The sequence below is a fragment of the Pelodiscus sinensis genome, chromosome 5, assembly GCF_049634645.1.
Source record: "Pelodiscus sinensis isolate JC-2024 chromosome 5, ASM4963464v1, whole genome shotgun sequence".
Classification (NCBI taxonomy): domain Eukaryota; kingdom Metazoa; phylum Chordata; order Testudines; family Trionychidae; genus Pelodiscus; species Pelodiscus sinensis.
Genome location: NC_134715.1, coordinates 32,076,985 through 32,100,015, shown reverse-complemented (window position 1 = coordinate 32,100,015; position 23,031 = coordinate 32,076,985). Strand labels below are relative to the sequence as shown.

The following is a 23,031-nucleotide window of genomic DNA, read 5'->3' as shown; positions in this document are numbered from 1 at the left end:
ATCAATTCCTTCTCTCCCCCCCCCTCAAGTTTTGATGTTCTTTTTGTTTTTCATCCCTGGTCAGTTCCTCTCCCCTCCCCCTCAAGTTTTGCTGCTATTTTGGGGGAAGGAGGGTTTCTCAAAAATCAAAAAAGGGGTGTGATGCTGAAAAGTTTGGGAACCACTCAGGATTAAGGTTCTGCTGTGTATGGCTAAAACCAAGTTTGTGGTAAGAAAAGAGACCAAATTCAAGGTAAGACAGTGATCTGCCTTTATAATACTTCACTAGGGTTTGAAGTGACCGTTTTCCTCCCCGTGCATCCAGGAATGTGCACAACCTTGGGACTGGGCTGTGCTATAAAGTTGCATGTGCCTACACTCAGATTTGTCTCCAGCCAATGTAAGATCCCTTACGACAATGCAGTAACATCACTCTCGAAGTGGTACTGGCCATTGTCGACCCACTGAAGTTAATGCAGTGCGCACGTGTGTGATCTGCGTTGACCCTAATTGTTCCACAATGCCCCAGTCTTTGTGACACAATTCTCCGGTCATAATTGTAAGCGCTGCTGCTAAAAGATTGGAAGCCACCCCATCTTGAAACTTGCCCATGTTTTTGAAATTCCCTTTTTCCTGGCTGCACAGCTAGGTGAGCAAACCCAGGCTTTCTTGTATGCAACTGCCAAACCAACCATGCCGGCTCAATGCACTAGATATGCTCTGACCTGGAATATGCAGAAAATATTGGTTTTTCTGGACCAATGGAGAGAAGAGGCTATGCAAACATGGTTATAGACCAGCCGTAGAAATGTGTAACTCTGTGATGAGATGGCTCAGGGATATAGGAATCACCAGCAGTATTGTGTGAAAGTAAAGAACTGCACCAACATGTTCACAAGACCATGGACGCCAACAACAAATCTAGTGCTGAGTTGCAGGCCTCTTACTTCTACAGCGAGCTGCATCCTACACTTGGCAGAGGCCCGGCAAATACCCCATAGACCACTGTGGATACCTAAGAGGAGCCTAAGATGGAAACTCCAGCCATGAACAAGTGATGATGAAGAGGAAAGAGGGTTAGGACCCATGCATAGCCTCAAAGGCGAAGTGTCCCATCCCAGATTGGTCTGCCAGAGATGAAGAGGGAGAGGGGCTCTGTCCTTCTGTCCGTGTACCTCACCTGGCACATACAGTCACGCTCCCTGGCAACTGGGAAGGACACGGGTCACTGCTGCCTCCCAGCCAGGTTCTCAAGCAGAAGTGACTCCATCCTGATCCCCACGGAGAACAGCTGAATGGGCAGGGGGGAGGTGCAGGGAGAGAAAGACAAAGCCGCCCATTTTCCCCCATAACATGGGGTGGGAAGAAGTCACTTGGCACTGGAGACACATTTCTTTCTGTTTAGATTGTGAGTCCCACTTGGTATGCTGCGGGGAGGAGACATGCACTGTGTATTACCTGCAGGTTCAAAGTAGAACAGTGATGGAAAACCTAGGTTAGTGATGTAAGTGGGACTTCATCTCAGTGGGCCCACTGAGATTGCCATAACCAACATGGTCTCCTGGGATAGGGTAGTTTTGCTAACTGTGTTTGTGTGTATCTAGACTATGCGGGGTGGGCTGACTGAACTGCAGCAGTGCATTGATTGGATGCAGAGGCTCCCACAGTCAATGTTGTCTGTAATCAGCACACACCTCACTTTACGTGCCCTTGCTTTTCATGCATGTCACTTTAGCAAAACTGGTAGGAAAAAATCTACATGGATGGAATCTGGCAACCCTGTGCGTGGGCAATGGTAAACAAAATGTCTCATGGGCCACACACAGAATTCTGATGGACCACATGCAGCCCAAGGATTATTAAGAATTCTGCATTTGATGGAATTTCATATTATCATAGTGGATTATAGCAAACTGGGACTTCCTCAGAATTCCTCCATCAAGGAGCGTGGTAACTTAGCCTTCCTAGTGGAAGTGATTGAGGGTTCTATTGCTTAAATTCATGGGAAAACTGTTAGAGGTCTGAGAAGAGGAAACTGGGGTTGCATCACATAGGGCCAGGGAGAATGGTCCTGATACAGTGGACTGAGTGAGAAAAGGTTCAGAGTTCACTGCAAATATAGATATCAAGGGAAGCGGAGGATAAAGTTTTGGTTTGGACTATGTGCTACTAAATGCTGGACAGAGAATTCTGCACACCTCGTTCTCTTTAAGTTCCTCTTGTCAACTGATTTTCAGTAGTGGAATTATTAATTTCACTCAGTACCAGTTTGGGTCTCTCCATGATGAGGTATCTGTCTCCGCTCAGTGTGGGTTTCAGCAAATAAAATGTTGCAACTCTGCCATCAGTTCTAAACAAAAGGGGAGGACTGCTCTCATTTAGGAAAGAGTTACACAGCTGCCTGTGAATGCTTTGTAGCCCAAAATTGCTGGAGCGCAGGCTGCTCTGGTCATGCCACCACTACCTGGCATGGTTGCTAACCAGAGTCCTGGGGGTTGCAAAAATGGGTAATACTGTTTTATGATGTTGGGTCTGTACTATTCTTATGCTGGGAGGTTTCCTCTGCCAGGGGCCACAGAGTCTAGAATCAGGCCCATACTCCTTTTTTCACTGCAAGGTTGTAGTTTCTATATCTATTGGCAAATTTCTATAAGCAGACTTTCATTAATAAAAAAAGACATTTGGTAGAAGCATGGAAATGAAAGGGGAAAAAAACCATTTCTGCATGAACATATTTAATCTGAAAGAGATTACATGCAGTTTACCTGTCCAGCTGAATCCAAGATGATCAGCAATGTGTGCAAGTCTTTCCTCTGTTCTTCTTTGATCATCCTGTTGATCTAAATAGGGTCAAACAGAATAGCCACAAGTTGTCTATCAACAGGTCAAGGAGAAGCTACAAAACCAATATATCTCAAGAAAGGAAAGCTTTCTTCTAACTGTTCTGAAGTGCCACAAACTGTGACTAAGTATTTAAAAATGGCTACCGAACATTAGTCTTTTTACTAGCTCTGTTATTTAGGTGCCAAAAAAGGCCAGATTTTTAAATTGGAGCTTTTTGGCTGGTCAGCCTTTTCTAAAATCGGACTGCTTATGTAGATGCAAAGATAAGGTGTGAAAGTCTGGCCCAAAATATTCTTAGGCTTTTATTTAACAATAAGCCCTTTTATATCTAGAACAAAGGCAAAGAAGGCAGACTGTTACTGACCCCAAAAAAACAACCAAAAAAAAAAAGAAAACCACCACCTGCATTTTTCCATGCCCTCGTTAGTTAATGCTAAAGAGAAGTCAAACATGTACTGTAATTTGTTCATTTCCATTGGTCCTTTCTAATTATTATATTTTATTTGATAATTTCATTAAAGGTTATTACAATCTAGTTCCAAGAATAACCCAGGATATTTTCAAAGGAAGCCTGGGAAAGACAAGTTCCACTTCTCAGTGTTTATATATTTCAATGATAAAAGTATAAGGACCTGTCTTCACATCCAATTTCAGACCAGCAGAGTTTGAGTTTTGATTTTCCCAAAACAGACATGCAGAATTAATGAAATTACCATCTCTATTGTTTAGTAGTTACAGGAATACAGATGTATATATGTGTTTGAGTTTTACTGTTGGATTTTCCTTGAGGCTACTCAACAATATATAAAAGTTAACATTACTTGGGGAAAAAAAACAACACCTGCATTAAGTTATTGGGGAAATGCAGAGCATTCTTCAGAAATTGGCTGTCAAAAAAATGTAATAAGAGTTTAAGGATTTTTAAAATGTGAAACCGTTCTGAAGTCTCAAACTGGAAAAAAAAATACACCACACCTAGTTTGAACAACAGTGCATGTTTATTTGCCAAAATATTCTATGACTAGTAAAAATAGGAGGTCAGTCTAGAACCAAGGAAAACCAAAAGTCAAAACTCCCATGGCCTAAAAAGGAGGATCAACTGGTGTTAAAGGAAAATAATACCATGTTTTTACCAAAGGATTTTCTGCTTATTGTGTTAACACTTTCCATAAGCATTCGCATTGTGCAATCTTGAGACTGTTTCCCAGACAAGAAAATATAGACACAACACAATAACAAACAGAGCTTACACGAAGGCATTAACAATCACACAAAGCACAAAGAAAAGAATGCACAAGTCACACACACGTGCGCGCGCACACGCACACACACAAAAGAATTATAAAATTCATGACATGCGTAGCACTAGGAATCCCAGTGTCTGGCAAATACCTTCAGCACGGTCATGGACATTTTCATCAGGAATACGCTCAATCTGAGTCTCAATGGACTCATCCCAAATGGGCCTGGTGTCAAAGATGTCTTCGGGAATTGACTGCTGGGTCTCAGTGGATGGCACGTTCTCAATAACAGAAACTTCTAGGGCGCTACTACTTTCATCATCTGAAATTAATTCTTGTTCTCTTTCTGACTGGGTAAGTCTATCCACTAACTTGGAAGCTTCATCACTAATCTCTTCAAAGAACTCTATGGAGTTTCTGTAAAGGTCAAAAAAATGGTCCTTACTTTCTTTTGTAGGACTAACAGTACCGTGAGAAGCTGTGGCACTTCTGCTTTTAACTGGCAGTCTTGATGAAAATATCTTTGGTCTTGCTGTTGTCCCATCATCTGATTCTAGCTCTTGCTTCATCTCATCCACCCTTGCTCTGGTCTCCACTTCCACCTCAGCATAACTCCTAGCTCTTATTGAGCGCCTAGTCTTTGCATCCATGGGAACACTTGATTCAGATTCAGATTTGCTTCGATTATCTTGTTTCATAGATGGTTTGCATGTCATATCGAGAGCTTTGGGTAACTGTGCCTTCTGAACAGAAGTTTCTGGATCTGTACACTGTTGCTCTGTTCTTTGGAAAGCTTCTTTGACAGGTATTTTAGACTTTGGTTTTGTTGGGTCATCCTTTATTTCATCTTGCAAACTGTCCAGAAAGCCATCTGAAGATGGGATCTCATAGTCTGGTTGTTGCAATGACTGCGGTGCAGCAGGAGTAGTTCTTACAGGAATTTTGGATTTGCTTTCAGAAGAAGGCACGCCGCTGTCCGGGACAGCAGTAGGGATTTCAATCACGGACCTCTGTTCCTCCGGTGAAGATTCTGGGGACTCGTCATCCTGTTCAGAATACACAGACCTAATGACTGTGGAAAATTCTAACTGTATCACAGACTGCTCTGGGGAGATAGGGCAAGGCACCTGACTGCTATCACATTTATCATCAGTTTCTGTTCTGGAGAAAGGATCTACTTCAGAAGCTTCAGAGGCAACAGTCTCTTTCTTTGGTGATTTTGAAGAAACTGAAATACCCATTTTAATGGGAATTCTAGATTTAAGTTCTGCTTTTGTAGTGGCCATGCTGACACCCGTGCTAGTCATTTCCTCTGATTGTTCAGGAGGCTCAGATATTGGCAATGCTGTTGTAAGTGCATGCTTTACCTGTATATCAGTTTCATCTGATTCTGAAGGTGCCACAGGATCTGGTGATCTCTCTAGCTTAGGGGATTCCATCTCTGTGGCTGCTTTCATTTCTTCAGCTAAAGAAACTTCTTCTTGAGACTTCTGCCCTACTTGGAAAAAGTGAAAGCTTTCATCTGCATAGTTCCTTTTGGTCATGTCAATGGCTCCACTTCGAGTCATTTCAAACAACTTTCCTTCCTGGAAGAGAAAAGGATTTTGTTCACTAGTTGGTGTCCCTTCTTCTGTGGGTGTCCTCGCTGGTGTTGTATCTGGCGTTGTACCCTGTGACCGCCTGTCCACTATTAAACCAAAAATCTTTTGTTCCTCCTCTTTCACACGAGCCTCAAAAGCTTCATCATCTTCACGTATTTCGCTCCACCTGTCAGAATCCACATCTGTTTTGGTGATGACCACTTGGCTGATCAGTTTCTCGGCTTCATCTTTTATATGCTGAAGGGCAGTTTCATCTAATGCTGCAGGGTCTGCTGATGAAGGCACTGAAGTTGATATTTCCTGTTTTGAATCTATTTGCATATACATCTCTTCTGAAGTTTGATCTCCACTTGCAGGATCATGTCTGCTAGGCGAACTTGCCACTAATGATTCCTCAATTGTTGTTTCTATTTCAACAGAACGAACATCTCTAGATGATGGACTTGTCTTCTGCCTTGTTACAGTTCCTACTCTACTTTCGTAGCTAGTGAAAAAATGTTCAGAAGGGACATTTTCATATGGGCTTATTATTTGCGGAGCATCGCTTTCATCAGTATCTGCGGCATAACTTTCAAATTCATCCTTTTTAGTGGTAAGGGATGTATAGTCTGTGGAAAGCTCATCTCTATAACACACACTTTGGAATGGCTCAAGATCTTTGTCTGATTTTGTCAAATCACTTCCCAAAGCAGAGCACTCGGGGGAAATATCTTTAGCTAATGCATCATCTCGTGATGCAGAACTGTGAGAATTATCATGCCCAAAGGGACCACATACTTTCCCAGACCCATTCCCTTCAGTACTGAGGTCTTCATGTGTTAACTTTCCAGCTGCATCAATCTGCTTCTGAGAGGCATGGTGTTGCTGTAGTGCTAGAGAAGACTGATGAACCAAAACGTCTTTTTGAGCATCTTCACCAATTGCATGACAGAAAGCACTATCAAGTCGTACCACTGGGCCATTAGGGCTAACTGTCTCGCTTTCATCTGTACTATAACAACACTTTGATTCATCAGTTGCTGGTATGATACCAGCATCACAGTGAGAAACATTTGATTCTTCAGTGGAAGCTTTACACTTATCACCGAGCACAGATAGTTCCTCTTTCTCTTCTTTTCTTGACTTCTCTGATTCTGCTTTGTAATCCTCCATCCTGAAAGCATGTTGTTTGGGGTCAATAGGTTGAAACCCTGCTTCTTCGGGGCTGGAACTGGAGTCTATGCTGGGTGGATGCGGTGATGGAGGTTGCACTCGAATCACAGGCTCCATTAAGAGGCCCGAGTCAGCTTCTTTTTTCAGCTGAGTCAACTCTGGCTCACTTTCAGAAGAGGAAGAACTTTTCCTCGTGTCCATAGCAGACATCACTACTGTAGGTATATCTTTTCCTTCAGTAGCTATTGGCACTGGTACTTCAGTTTCACATGTAATATCTGACTCGGGAACTGAAGAAGATTCATCTTGCTTTTTGTCCTTTACATACTCTCTTTTCTGTTTTGCTTCTTGTTCCAATTCATCAAACATTTTGATTTTGGTCACCATCTTAAACATTTCCTCTTCTGGAGTGAACCTCTTCTTTGGTTCACTTTCTGAATCATCCTCTGGCTCTTCACTGACTTCAGGGATTGTGGCTGACTTGGATATATTAGACAGTGCCTGCAAGTCTGCAGTTTTGGGTGTAATTTCATAGCTAATTTCTTCAGAGCTAGGAGTGTCAGGCGAAAGAGGACTTTTCCCTGAACTCTCCATGAGGGAAGTCTGTTCTAAACTGTCGTCTTCAGCACTTCCATCGGGGTCACGAAGAATTCTGGAACGCATCGATACCAGCTCTGGGAACATTTCTGCTCTGGTAGGGACAGACTGTAGAGGAACTTGTCCGGTAAGAATGCTAGGCTTTGCTTTTTGTTCTGTGGGGCTGCTTTCAAGAGAATCACGGCATGGTGACTCTTTCGTAGGGCTAGGCTCCAGGGAATCAGGGGTTTTGTGTGATGAGTTATCTTCCAGCACCGGGCTTGCTTCCAATGAATCCTTATGACTTATAGCCAGGGATTCATCTGCCACAGGGCTAAAGCTTTCACTGTGATGACTCGGAAGGGAAAGTTCCAATCCTTGGGGACTTCTGATAGCAACATGACTTTCACAAGTCTTATATTTCTCTAAAGAGCTGTCATACATTTCAGAAGATTTAGTTAACTGTGTGTGTTCACTACTTTTGGATTCTTTGGCACTGCTAACATCTGTCATAATGGAAGCTGAGCTACCGTCTCTAAGTTTGCCTGCCCCTTTCTCAGGGTCTGAAGGTACCTGTTCTGATAAATGATCAGAAAGAGATTTCATAGCTTCAATATCTGTGCTTAGCTGTTCTGCAGTAATACCTCTGTCATCTTTCATTGGTGGGGCTTCCTTTGGAGAACACGTCTCAGCTACTCTGTGCACCACAGTGGATTCTTTTGTTTCTCCAATTTCTTCATCAGTTTTCTTGGGTGAGAAAGACAAACTTTCAGGGCTTGTTTCTGGAGTCTCTGCCAGACCCTCATGCTTATAACTTTCCTCAGAGCTGATTTGAGGGGTTCCATCAAGCAGGCTACCGGGAGAATCTGCTACACCTTCATGTTTAAGGCTTTCTGAGCTGCCATCAAAGGTACCACTTTGTAAAGAAAGAGCAGGGAGAAAGCCATCTTTCACATACTCTGATGGGAAGGTAACATTGAAAGGACTGGTCAGTACTTGCTCTAAGTGAAGCTCTCCTTCCTCAGTGATAGAAACGTGTCGAAACTGCTGGTACTTGTCATTATTCTCGAGCTCTTCTTTAATGACATCAGAAAAGTCGGTTGAGGTTTTTCTGTCAGGGCTGATCTGGAAGTCAGTGTCTCCTTGGTCATCATCAGTTGTCTTTTCCTTCACAACTGCTGCCTCCTTGGAACTTTCTTCATCAAACACTGGAGAGAAAGATTTGGTTGCTTTAGAGCTCTCTCCTTTCACCTGGCCTCTATCTACTGGTTCCTTTTTAGAGCAATCAATAGAAGCTTGCTTTCCTTTTTTAGATGGCGAATCTTTCTCTGTCTTAAGGACTTTGGCTTGTTTGGCTGGCGGGCTATCTTTTTTGTTTGTTTTCCTAGATGGTGGTGCCTGTCCTGTTTCACTTTCTTTGTCAGATAGCTGCTGCTTTTGTTTGATAGTTTTGTGCTCAAACAGTCCGGATTTTTTCTTGGATGGATCTTGTCCTGACTGGAAGGCTTTCATTAGCTCCCGGACTGACATAGTCTCTTCCAGTCTTTCTGTTTTAGCTGAGGGTGAAACAGGTGGCTGTGCTTTGTGCACAATTTTTTTAGCTTGCACTGGCCTTCTAACAGGCCTCTCTGCAGTGATTTCTTTGGGGTGGATTCTGACAGGCAGTTTTGAACGTACTTTCTGTTCATCTTCCACTCGCTTCTGAAGAGCTTTTACCTTGTCTTTTATTGAGCCAATAGGGGTCTCTTCTATTACAGGGGATATGGCGCTAACATCAGGAGCAGCTGCAGGTGTTAAACCTGGCTCACCATCTAATGACTCCTCAGAACTGAACTTTGTTAGTCCCGATTGTTCTTCACTGCTTTGTGTCTCTCCCCCTCCTTCTTTTTGCCTTTGTTTATCTTTTAGTTTCCTCCTAATTGGTTTTTTAATTTCCAAGGAGGGTTTGTGTTGCTTCTGTGTACATTGAGTTTCAGCAGCTGGAGAGCCCTGTGTGCCTGTTTCAGAACCCCTGCTTATAACAACAGCTTCAAATTTCTCCCCAACTAAATCTTCTTGGAACGTTTGTGGCTGCACTTCATGAAGAGACACATAGGTTTTTAAATCCTTGGTAAGATAATCTACCATTCCTGTCATGTCTGTCTTTTTTGTCTCTGTTGTTCCTTTTTCTATCCTAAGTTCTATACAGGCAGGTTCAATGGCTTCTAACGGAGCATTGCGTCTGGCCTCTTCAATTTCTTCATCACTGAGAATAACCCATTCCTCTTCCACTAATTCTCTTCCAGAATGGGACCTCGGCAGTATGTGCTCTTCTCTTGTGTAGGTTCCACGTCTGAGTATTTCGTTTACTTTCTCTAAGTCCTCTTTCACTCTTTCCACAATTTCAAAAGGCTCTCCTGGCTCTTCTTCGGTGGCTTTCCCAAGATCTTTCACCTTGATGGAACCTGATTGATCGGAAGGGTCAGTTGTCAAGATGGCAGTCATTTTGATCAAATCTTGTTTCATCTCAGAAACTTCAGATAGCAAATCTGGACTGGCTAGTACTGGGACTTCATTAACCAGGTGGCTTTTCAGGATAGATGTTTCTGTAGATTCTGTCTCGTCATCATCTTTGATGTGAATGAAAAACATTGAAAGTAAAATGGAAATCAAAAATAGAAATTGAAAAATGTAATCAGGACCAAAAATGACAGTCTTTGGTTGCATTGGTAGAATGGTCAACAAAATGGGCTGGGAATGGTGGATCCACAAGATCTGAGGATACAAGAGCAAAGCAAAGCTAATAGGAAAAAAAGAAAACTGAAAAGGAAAATGGGCAGGAAATAACTTGCTTAATTTTCCCACTATTGCACATCCACACATACAACATCACCAATTTATCAGGACAACATAAAAATTAAAATAACAAAAAAGTAAATTAAAAAACAATGCGGGAACACAGTGAATTTACACAGATAGACATCTCAAGATTGTTTGGATGTTATAGATTGATGTTAAAATAAAAGAAAGCAAGAAAAAAGCAAACAAAAAAAGGTAAGCAAAAAAACCCAAACATTAGAATTGGTTGAAAGTTGATTTCCTCTAAGTGAAAGCCAGTGGTAGCAAACTGTCAGCATAACATTTGGGTAGAAGTGCACATTTGTTTTTCTTAATGATCAAAACAAAAATTAAAATCTGTATTATGTATATTTAGTTCTGTAGTAATCTAAAGTCTGATCAAATATATAGAGATCTGAATCAGCTGCAAACCGGCATTTCATCTAAGGGGATCTCATACCTAAACAATGCAACAAACATTCTTTTGTTTCAAGAGGTATGGTCCTTTCCTTGGAACATCCTCATTGACAAATAACATATATATTGAGGATTATAAAAAAAAAAAAAAAAAAAGGAGAAGAGGGGGAAAAAAGGGAAAATAAAAATAACCGTGAATCAACTTAAATGTGAATTTAAAGGTTCAAAAAATGTAATTAATGTATGGCAACCAAAAATCAAGACATTCACACTGGACACACATACAATTTATGTAAGCCAAGTTATTTCCATGCAAAGCAAAGGCGTTGGGTATGCAGCCTTACTTAGAAGCACTAGATGGAGAATGGTTATAAATTAAAATAATACATAAAAGCACTAGATGGAGAATGGTTGTAAATTAAAATAATACATAAAAAAACAACAACAGTGTACTGTGGTGAAGTATTAACTATTCTCCACTACCAATATACAAAGTATTGGATTGTGGGCCGTTCTCTATATGGCACAGTTGTTTGTGGAGAATATTTTGTGACGGTGCCCAATTTGAACAAGGATTATTAAGAAATCTGCATTTGATGAAATAAAATAGTATGACATTAATGTCAGTTATGTCCAGATTATCACTGTTATTTATTTATAATGTAATAATTTTTTCTTGCTTTTAAAAATATTACAGTATACCAACAGTAATATTTTTCTGTATCATAAGTGATTAATGGAGTAAACCTATCTGAAAGTTGCTGTGCAAATATCTGCATTTGTTTTTAAAAATTATTCAATTTATTGTAATAAAAAAAGTATTTCGTTAAGACCTAGTATTTCTCCTCTGAGAAAGTAGACACAGTAAAACTGGTTGTTCATGTTAATAAGTCATCTCTGTGTTGTTTTATAGTGTTACCAAATGCCCAAAATGGTAAACAAGAGGGCTGACAGAGCAATTAAGATTTGATGGGAAATAAAGGAAACTTCTTGGAGACATCTGAGACAATGTCAACATCTTGAATGCAGCATACTTGAAAAATTGTCATTATATGGGAAATAGTGGCATTAAGCCCCAGCTGTCCACTGTGATTAGGCACTGTGGACCCCTTTTATCTATGTGGAGCAGCTATAATCCCCAAGGATCTAGGTTTGTGGTTACTGATACAGGCGGGGAGGTCTAGATAGATGATTTTCACTGGTATGCAATTTTATTGAGAATTTACGCATCCAGACTCACTGAAAAGCCTACTTGTACTAATGAAAAGCACTCCCGTTTCAGCAACAAAAGTAAAGGGTTGATATATCAGTGGTGGGTTTTTTTCCTTGTTTTTTAAATCCTTTCAGTTAGGATTCCAAATGCTTCCTTTCTAGTAACTTTTTACTTTAGTAAATGATAACAAAATGTGCAATGCACCCCACTAACATGGAACCCTACTAACGTACATCAGTAAGACTCCTGTGCCACTGTGGAGTTAGTCTTGAGGTCAGGGTTAGCACTTCAGTCATGCACTCCAAAAGAGTTAGCAGTTAGGCATTGTGCAAATAATCACTATTAAATCCTATATAATCGTCACACTAGAAGGGTGTTCTTTGCACAATGGACCCTATGCACTAAATAATATATTTTTTATATTAATCTCTCAGGATTATGATGCTAAAAATATCTTATGTGCCAAATGAGAAAACAGCTAACTTTCAAAAGACAATATGTAGAAATGAACTTTTTCTTCTGTCTTAAGTTGTATTCACTTGTAAAGATGGCTGCAACCACGAGACAAGTCAAAAGTCATTTCCTCCCTGCCCCTCCCCCCCTCCTCAAATGCAGTTGGTAAGAAAAACCACTGCATGTGAAAGCATTTAGCTCTCATCATAGGACTATTCAAATTGAGCAAATAAATTCTCTGGTATCTTCATTAAAAGAAGACCTTTAGAAGAGCAATTGTTATAGGTTAGGACCAAGCTAGTCCATTAATCCCGGTCATTGCAACTAATAACTGTTAGGCTTCATTACATAATGCAAGTATTTAAGGAAAGCCATCTATCCAATCATATTTCACCACAGTAATGGGGATTACACAGCCTGGTTCTTTGGACAGTATCACTTTTACACATGCCTGTGTTTCTTGTAATCAACGTTATGAAAAGTTTAGTGATGCATTTTTATTAAAAAGTGATACTGTAATTTCTCTAATAAAAATGAGGTGACAATATTATGCTGACAAACATACAAAAACATAAAAATGGAGGGATGGGTATTTATTCAAGCATAACAGCAATAGCAGGATTACTAGGGATGTTGAAGGAAAGTGAATGCTTAGATGAATTTTCTTAATATGGTATTAAAAATTTACAAGTTAAAATGTACTTAATCAAACAGCTGCATTCCTATTATATTGCTTACTATTACATTTTATAATTATTAGTAATGTCAGTTAGAGCTTGCAGTCTCGTTTATGCTTTTCTTTATTCTTAACCAGTTTTCATACAAACAGTTGTTGGTGTTTTTTAAAAATCTTACTTTTTTCTGAGGTCATGTCAACCTGAAAGAGAACACAGATAAAGTGAAATGGTTACAATATCACACTGGGCTGTGTGTAAGATCATATAGGGATACATTTAAATGTGGACTTCTGTGAGCACCACTAAAAGACTCTGATGTGAAAATGGAATTTACAACGTTCAACACTGAGCAAAATTAGGGACTACGGATAATGTCAAAACCATACTGCAGATAACATTGGGACCCACCGTTTGTCACAAGTAAGCGTGGAGAATTCCCATTTCAGCCAATACATGTTTCTATATGCAGGGAAATACAAGACATTGCCCTAAAATATTATCCTTATTTGTTAGCTCTTGCTTTTTAAAGGAGTGATCAAAACAGTAATATATCGCTACAAATTGTGATACACATGTGCCTTATGATCACTAGTAGGTCACATTACTATTGGTAAACAAGGAGTAGTCCTATGGCACCTTAGAGACTAACAAAATATATAGAATCATGAGTTTTCGTAAATTAATGTAAGTAACCATTTTAATGCCAATGTGTAATTTACTACACTGCTAGTGGAAATCCCACTGATGTACCAAGGGAAGGAATAGACTCCTTAAAATTGGTCTAATTTTTGAACAGTTAATCTCACATAAGTTCTTAAAGCATTATTCTATGCCCATATAATAATGAATCCTAGTAATAGAAAATCAATAAAAACTACTACTTTTAATTCTACGTTGGGATGTTGGGCCAGGCAGGTTTTTTAAAAAACAAAAAATTAGCTCATGCTTCCGGGTCTAACTCTGTTGGGTTTTTGGTACGGAGTTGTATCTGCTACGTGTATCAGCAACTGACAGAAGCAGGCTATCAGATTGCAGACAGATTTTAAAAATTGTTCTACACCCACATTTGGGACCAGATTTCCAAAAAGGCTCAGCTACCTGACTGTACATTCATTTGTCACCCACCAAGTGCTGGGCATTTCTGAAATGTCCAAATTATTTAAATGGGTGAGGAATATCTGGCCTCATGTGTATTCCATTATAATAATTCCAATCCCCAAATCTTAGTTTTTCTTTAAATGGCAACCTGAATAATTGTGTTATCTAAAATTCTTGCAATAGTGGTTTCAAAACTGTTCTGTGCTTCATGGGGAATATGTTAATAATACACAGAGAGCTGACTGGTCATATGATTCTAGCTTTCCTTCCTGTTTACAACTGGTAACTATCAATACAAGAAAACTAAAGATACATAATTTTCTAATTATATTTTCCCACGTAAGGATCATAGCCCAAGAAATTTTGGTAATTGCCTGAAGGATACAATGTGATTTCGAATATAAAAGGACAAAACATTCAGTCTTCCGAGACGTCTATAAGTTCTCACTTGTTAGTAGAAATAAGCAATGGCAGAGCCATGATGAAGTGGCATGATAGCAAAATTACCTCTTCTTCCTGCTCTTGGTCTGACTCGGATTCCTTTCAGCCCCAAGATGCCAGGCAATAAAAGAGGAAAAAAGAGAGGAGGAAAAATACAGAATATTGAGAAGAAAAGGATAGGAAAAGTACTGTTTCAGACAAAATATAACCAGCAAGAGTAGGTAGAAAGCACAGTTTTTGCAAATCAGCTGTCATGAGTCAAAAATAGCACAGGGTCAGTTTAAATATAAAAGATAGCAGAGTCAAGCACATTACAAACAGAAAAGCTGCTTGTGGGGTCTTTGATTTCTACTGTGTCTCAAATCCTGCTATGGAATCACATGCATCATAGAACTCATACACATACAGTGTATATTAAGGGGACACAGCTATTCATAAAAATAATAGTGGTATGAAATATACAGCACATACATAAAAATATGGGGCTGTAGTTGACTATTACAAGGCACCTTTTACAGTAAGCTATCATGCATCTCACAATAATGTATTAATAAAGGTGCTTTTCTTCGAAACATGTTTAATCCTAAAGGATGAAATTCACCTCTATGCAGAGGGCTGCCCATTTGGTAAGAAAGAACGGACCACACAAGACAGATTTTAACCGGTCTTAATGCACTGCTGGAAGGTACGCGGGTACTATGGTTATTAGAGAGGTCCAAGAAGGATAGAATAGAATTGTGCTGGCCCTCTGCATGGGTGAATTGCTCTTAGTGCCTGATCCAGCTCTCACTGAAATGAACGAACAGATGCATGGATTTCAGTGGAACTTCAAATATACTAGTTATAAATGTTAGCAAATACTGACTTTCAGTAACTTTTCCCCATTTTCTTTGCTAGTATTAGCTCCTTTCCTGCATCAGTTATATATCACTATATCTTTTGAGGAGGTTCTCCTTAGAAAGCAGTTGCAAAGTATAATATTGTTAAGCATATTGTGGCAGATTTCTGACAGCTTTGAACAGATGGCAAAATATGTATTGCAGTATTAGAATTCTATTTGGAAAATAGCTTTGATGCTGTTGCTAACTACTGTAACTTCTAGCGTGTATTAACTATTGTAACTTCACTTCTGACAACTAATATGAGCAATGAAATCGTTCTATTAATCATATGGAAATCCCATCTCAAGATGCTTTGTTTTTCAAGACTATTATGGCCAGGTAATAAAATAACCAAAACATATTTGGAACTTCTTTGTCACTATCATTATTGTAATATGTATTATCAATATTAAATATATTCTTATGGAACTCTGTGAGACGGGGGATTGAAAGAGAAGTCCATTTCTATGCACCGAGGCACAGAGTGCTCAAGCAGTTTACCCGAGATTACACGGGAAGTCTTTGGCAAAATTAGGAATGGAACCTGGGCCTATTCAGTGATTCCCGTTTCTGTGTTTTATCACTGTACAGCACTGTAAGTAGTTTTAATGTAATTTCTTCATGGAAACCAAGCTTCACCTATTCCAAAATCAACTGAAACCCATGTGAGTCTTTCTATTATATACAATGGGCTTCATGTCAGACCCTCTATGGCCCTTGTGTCACTTTTTTTTTTTTAAACTATTCCATCACCAGGATGGAAGGTACGTTTAAAAATATACGGAATGGAAATAATTTCATTTGAAATCCAGTCAAAAAAGATATATGGTCTAAAATCTGATATATTCCTCCCTGCCCAAAAGGGTTAGGTCAAATATTATGTCAAATATGCATTGTGTGCTCTCAAGAGAGTGGTTGTGCCAATATTCAAATAAACTGATAGATTCTGAATACTGTTTATTTTTCCCTAACTAATATTAAAACCCTTAGGCCTGGTCTACACGATAGCATTAGGCATTAGACTTCTGATGTTGACTTAATTATGTCTGCGTACACACTACTGCCTTGCTCCCAACAATGTAAGTGCCCTATTATGCCAACACAGTAATTCCATCTTCACGAAAGGCATAGCACAGCTTATGTCAGTATAGTTAGGGCGATGCATTTTGTATATAGATCGGGGTGGGCAAGACAGCCTCTGCCAGCTGAATCCAGCCCACCAAGCTAGTTGATCTGGCCTGGAGCTGCCCTGCTCCTCCTCCACTCCCAGGCCAGTCAAGATCTGGGGATGGGAGAGCACGCAAAGTTTCTGCTCCTCGCCATGGATGCGCGGCACCAGAGGGAACCATCAGATACCTAAGGGCACTGGCAGGGGGCAAAGACTTCACGCGCTCCCCTGCCCCAAAGCAAATCAGGGTCTCTGAGTGGGGCGGCCTGGGACCACTTCAGAAATTTGTGAAGTGGCTCCCCTTAGATAAAAGTATGCAGCATCAACATGAGGAGTGGGCAATAATTTTCAATTGGCTGTCATTCTGTTCATTTGAGCCATGAAATTGAGAAGGAGCCAGCTCCTTGCTTCCCAGCTAGGGTGCTAATTGATCCCCATTCCAAGTTGGGCTGCTCTCCAAGCTCCATGTTCTGATCTGGGCTGGTGCCTAAGCTCTCAGCTTCCTGCTACCTACTGGAAGCATGGCTGCCTCTGTGGCTTTCTTTTTTTTCCTGCCAGGACAGGGGCAGCCACACCAGCCTTCTTCAGTCCTCACTCCCTGCCACGAACAGAGCAGCTGTCTAGATGCCAGGCACAGATCACCCCACCAGGAGCCCACCTGCCTGGGCTCTGAGCTTCCTGCTCCACAATGGGTGCATGGCTGTGCCTGGCAAGGAGTGCTGCACCTGGTGTCCATTCAATTGCCATGGGCAGCATGGAGCTGAGAAGCCCAGTGCAGCTATCCTGTTCCCGACAGGGATGAGGAACCTGAAGGGTTAGAGGGGAACATAAGAACACAGAATGGCCATATTGGGTCAGACCAAAGGTCCATCCAGCCCAGTATCCTGTCTGCCAACAGTGGCCAATGCCAGGTGTCCCAGAGGGAGTGAATCGAACAGGTAATGATCAAGTGATCTCTGTCCTGCCATCCATCTCCACTCTCTGACAAGCAGAGGCTGGGGACACCATTCCTTACCCATATTGGCTAATAGCCATTTATGGACTTAACCTCCATGAATTTATCTAGTTGTCTTTTCAACCCTGTTATAGTCCTAGCCTTCACAAACTCCTCGGGCAAGGAGTTCCACAGATTGACTATGTGCTGTGAGAGCCAGACTCCTGGTGGGAAGCAAAGATTGGGCTGCTGGCAGGGAGCTGCACATGAGGCTGAAAGCACCGGATGTCAGCCCCCACACTGTCCCTCTTCAGTTGGGGGGAAGCACTCCCAGTGAGGATGAGCACTAGCAGCAGCAGAAGGGCAGCGTGAACATGAACCAACACAGCTGTTGACCTAACATAAGCTGACTTAAGTTTAAAGAAAACATGCCCTCCATCGTCTTTCCCCCAGTCTTTTCCCCTCCTAGCTATTTCCTGGTTGCGCTGTGACACTGAGGATGCCACACAAAACCGTCTAAAAAGCTCTGAGACAGTACAGTTGACATTACCTTTATGTAAAGTGGCAGTGTGATATTTAAGTTGCAGATGGCTTGATGGACTAGCCCTCTTGTAGATTTTGGCTCCTTCATAAATGACAGTCTCCCACAAGCTTCTTGAGTGGAGTCTCGTACCTAATGTAGTAGAGATACAGAAATTTAATCTGTACTTTAGCTGCCCTCTATTTCATATGCAGTGCCACAGCTAGTCAAAAGAAAAGAGTAAATCTTGAACAAAACTGCTTCAGGTATGTGGATGTATGTTTATTGTGTAGTGTCTTTGTTATAGACTGGAGTATGTGAAAAACAGGAGAGATCAACAAAATAATTCAGGCAATTTGAAGTCAGTCAGTAATAATGACTTATCCATACAATGCAGTTGAGACTAGGTATGTAAGAGTGTAGCAGCGTCGGGCAGCAGCCGGAATGTGCCAGGAGCTGGCTTCTAAGCCGTCTCCTGCTGCTCATCAGCTCCCAGGAAACCAGCTGCCACGATACATAGTAGCAGCGCACACCGGCTCCTGGGGAACTGGCTGCTGCCCTGCATGTAACCACTGAAATTTTCAGCAGTTATACAGTTAGCCAATTACACCCATTTTAACATCCCTAATTGAGGCAATAATTGCACTGACACAACGCTGTCGTGGCAACTTGCACTAACTCTGCTTTTCAGTGACATTTATTATAGGTAATTTTTAAATTAATCTATAAAATAAAGCCTTCAAAATTCATAAGTTACATCATAATTTATAGATGCACTTGTATCTTTGTAGGCAAATTATCATCAATGACTGCTTCTTTGTCATTCTCTCCCCATAACAGCAGCTAAGTGGTCAATTACTGTCTTTTGTTACTAATGAAGTCAAAGGTCACACTTTCAGGTTGTCTTCTGCTTGATGATATCTTAACAATTAGAGCCATATTCACTGCACTTACACTTGAAAAACAGTGCTGGAATAGCTCTGAAAAAGCTGCAAGTTACTTGCATGTGACCACAGAATAACCCATAAAACAAAACAAAATTATATGAGACCATGGATGTTCTGAGACTTTGAAGTAAATCTCTGTAAAACAAGGGCTGCACTTGTAAGTGGACCAATCAAAGGAAAAATACAAAATAAGGACTAATGGAGTGGGCTGTTCCACCATCTCATTCGGCAAAGAGCAGTATTCCAAGAAACACAATATGGAGTCCAAAATGCACCATTTTAAGTATGCCCATGCACTTACCAGATTAGTATAAATACTGTGCATTTTTAATCCAGATTTAGGGCCAATGTATTCATTAAAATTTGGTTTGCCCTACCAGTTAACAGTAGGCAGCGGTTGTTTGCATCAATAAAATACATATTTCATTTTTTCTTACACTAGAAAGGAGAGAATCTGAGGGATGGACATTTTCCAGACTGACAAGTATATTGAAAACCCAGAGCCAGCCCTGATTAAAACTACAGTCCATAACTGAAGTTATTCCATTACCTTGACGAATAGTGGTAGTCTATTTTCTTTGAAGGCATAAAAACTGAATATATGATGTTGCCCACTTTTTGTGAGTGGCACCAGATTGCCAAAGCAGTCAACGTAGATAGGCTTTCCCTCTAATACCTATGTGGAGTTAGGAAAAAAAATCGTATTAATGGTCATATTCAATATTCATTTCTACAACATTTCGATTGATCCTTACGTCTGCATTGATTTGAGCCACTATTAAATTTTTCACAATACAGTGATCTTAGCATTAAGTTTGCCATCATTATTATTACCTATAATCAGAAATTAGTTACAACAGTTCTAATTTTGCCTAGTTTCACCTATTAAGAGCAGTAGTGAAAAGTGCATGTAAATGAGAACTAAGTCCTATGTTCTGTGAACCTGTGCAGAAACATGTGCAACTTTCCAGTATGCTGCACTAAACTGTTTGCTATATGGTACGATAAATGCACCTGCTCCAGTTTTCTCTTCAGCTCTCACCTGTCCTCTTCTGGCTAATTCAATCACTGTTTCATTCTCTTAACCACGCCTAGCAGATAGCTGACAAAGTCACCAGTGCACTGAACCTTGCTCCCTTTTAAATGAATCAGTCCCTCATGTTCACCGCTACAGATGAAGGAAAGATCTTAGTCCATGAGCAAATTCAGGATCATGAGCTGGAATGTAGCAAATCTGGATGCATCATGAGGTTAAATGTTTTACCTTCCTAGTCAGTTCAAATTATCCTGTAATTTGTTTACTCTGCTGCAGGGTGACCGTGAGAGTCCAATCTACCTGGGGACAGTCTTAGAGTTGAGGTTTTTCAGAGGGGTTGTGCACTTGCAGATCTAATTGGCTCCAACTGAAATGGTGAACATTTGGTTCTTCTGAAAAATCAGGCCTCAAGTGAATACCTGGGATGCCTCGATGACACCACAGGTTGGACCTCTCTGGTCCGGCACCTTTGGGACCTGACCGGTCCCAAACAAGGGAATTTGCTGGACCAGGGAAGTGCCCCTGCTACTGCCCTCCCCCATTTCTTCCTGCCCCCGCTGGGCTGCCATGCTGCTGTCGCCCCAGGCAGCCCAGACTGCCGCGTCCCTGGCTCCACTACCAGGGCTGCGCGTCCCAGCTGCCATATCCCCGGCCCCACTACTGGGACTGCCATTGCCCCAGTAGTGATACCAGGGCCACTAGCCTTCTTGCCACTGGGGCTCCCAGCCAGGAATCTCTGGTCCAGGAACATCTGTGGTCCTACCGGACCATGGATGTTGCCAAATGAGGGAGTTCTGTTTTTTGGAGGTCCAACCTGTACTGCTTATCTCTCATGGTGGTTATTTATATGATCCTAAGTCCCTGGAACTCACCTCAGCACAGCTTTTGGAATCAGTCCACATGAAGGACATTTCTTACTTTTACCACCCAGGAATTTTGCCTTGCCAACGTAATGATTACCCATTTTATCTATATTCTCTGCAAAAAATTGCCTATTTAGGCAACAGACTCTGAACCTGAGAAAACATTTATTCATGGTGGGATTTTGCATAGAAAACAGGGTTTGTAAAGAGACAGAATGTGCTGTGTTTTATCCATTTCCCATTTTTCATCACTTTTAAAGGAGCTGACTCAGCCAACAGCATTTAGCATGCAGAGCTACTATCCACACAGAAAGGCTTTCGTATGTACAACAGAATATATATGAAACCTGCTAATTTAATATCTTGATTCTGGTGGATGAGCACCACTTTTCTTACTGATGTCAACAGCAATCATTCTGTCAAATCCAGCAACTGCTGTCAGGGAGTTGATCTTTTTCAATTATTAATAGGTATTTGGAAGAAACTGGCAGGTGGACACTTAACTGCTCTCAGAGGATGGGCTCTGGAGATTTTCAAAGCCTCTATGTGCCTTACAAAGCTTAAATCACGTGAACATCAAAAACATGACTAAACTGCAAAAGGATAAATCCTGAGGGAGTTACTCGTTTTTTTTAAAGTCCTTACTCGGGCAGACTTCTAAGGAGTCGGTGGAAGATTATCTGAATAATAAGGAATTTAAGATTTTGTTGTAACAGATTACATCACAAAACTAATTAAAATTAAATCCTTCACCTTTGACCACCACAGAAATGGTCACTGTGCACTTTTGCTAGTGTTGAACAAAGCTTGCAGCCCACCCATATCTACTGGCAGTGCACAGCTGCTTCCCTCCACCTTTTCACAGCGGGGTTTAGAGTCAGAAAGCACAGGGCACAAAGGGCATGTCTACATTGCGTTCCTCTTTCGAGAGAGGAATGGAAATATAGACAAGCGAAATTGCAAATGAAGCACGGATTTGAATTTCCCGCGCTTCATTTGCATAATCATGGACTGCCACTTTTCTGAAATAGCATCTTTCGAGAAAACAAATGCGGTCCCTTGGTTTTTCCTCAAAGGTTATTTTGAAAGAAGGGTTTTTTCTCGTAATAACCCCGCAGGGACCGCGTTTGTTTTCTTGAAAGGCGCTATTTTGGAAAAGTGGCAGTCCGTGATTATGCAAATGAAGCGCGGGAAATTCAAATCTGCGCTTCATTTGCAATTTCACTTGTCTGCATTTACATTCCTCTCTTGGAAGTGGAATGCAATGTAGACATACCCAATGGGAGCAGTCCTGGGCTAGAAGGAAGTGGGTGAAGCAGGCAGGTAGATGCATTGATTTATGTAACATATTCCAGGTAGATTCCACAGACAGGGTTCCTACAGAGTGCAGGTGAATGAAAAACTGCTCCTCCTCTAACAAAATTAAGGTGGGTGCATCTGTGGTAGCAACACTGTTACACCCTCGCTTGGGATGGTCTCCCTCGATTGCAGCTGCCCAATGACTTTTTCTGGTTTTGTGTGCCACAATCTGAGATCCGTATTTAGCCAACATTCCTACCAGCTTCAATGACAGTTTTACCTCACCACTAAGGGTCAAAAAACTAACATTATTCTTGCGTGACAAGAAACAGGATCATCCTTTCAATAGGAGTATTCCTGTCCCTTTCAGCATTGCTCATACTCCACACCGAAGTGGAGGCAGAAACGATTGCCCTTCCATATTGCTGTTTTGCTGTGAAATTAGACAATAGAAGTGATCATAACAGTATCCTGAAGACTCCCCTCCCCTGAATTTGATAGAGAATGCCACTTATCTAATACTCTCTAACCCTATTGGCCTTGGGAGCAAAAGACTAATGTGAATTTAAAGAGAAAATGACTTTAGAGAGAAAATTTTCAAAAATGCCTCAAAAGAGACTTTGGGAGCCTGAGTCTCACTGACCGTCAGTAAGACTTAGGTTTCTATATGCTTAAGTCAATTTTAAAAATGGAATCTAGACTCCCAAAGTCACTTCGATGCATTTGAAAATTTTACCTTCGGCTCTAAACTCTGAGCCTCCAGAACGAATCATCTGCCGGCATCTGCACGCATTCAGTCACCCTCCCAAACCTTTCTTTTAATTTAAACCTTACAGCTGGGATTTTCCAAAGCACTCAGTGATGGCCTAACTCG

At 41.0% G+C, this 23,031-nt stretch overlaps 1 protein-coding gene across 43 annotated transcripts in view; it reads right to left on the bottom strand.

The window, feature by feature from the left end:
* ANK2 (ankyrin 2) overlaps positions 1 to 23,031 on the bottom strand; it is a 602,743-nt gene that overhangs the window by 9,892 nt on the left and 569,820 nt on the right. For 25 of the 43 annotated variants that reach the window (XM_075929766.1, XM_075929759.1, XM_075929765.1 and 22 more), the window contains 6 exons: positions 19,510 to 19,635; positions 18,043 to 18,165; positions 14,576 to 14,608; positions 13,149 to 13,170; positions 4,216 to 10,002; positions 2,745 to 2,819 (listed from right to left, as the gene is read on the bottom strand). In XM_075929766.1, coding sequence (XP_075785881.1) covers positions 2,745 to 2,819; positions 4,216 to 10,002; positions 13,149 to 13,170; positions 14,576 to 14,608; positions 18,043 to 18,165; positions 19,510 to 19,635 — 6,166 coding nt within the window. The remainder of the gene's footprint in view (positions 1 to 2,744; positions 2,820 to 4,215; positions 10,003 to 13,148; positions 13,171 to 14,575; positions 14,609 to 18,042; positions 18,166 to 19,509; positions 19,636 to 23,031) is intronic. The other 18 variants (XM_075929793.1, XM_075929785.1, XM_075929797.1 and 15 more) reach the window with 3 other exon arrangements.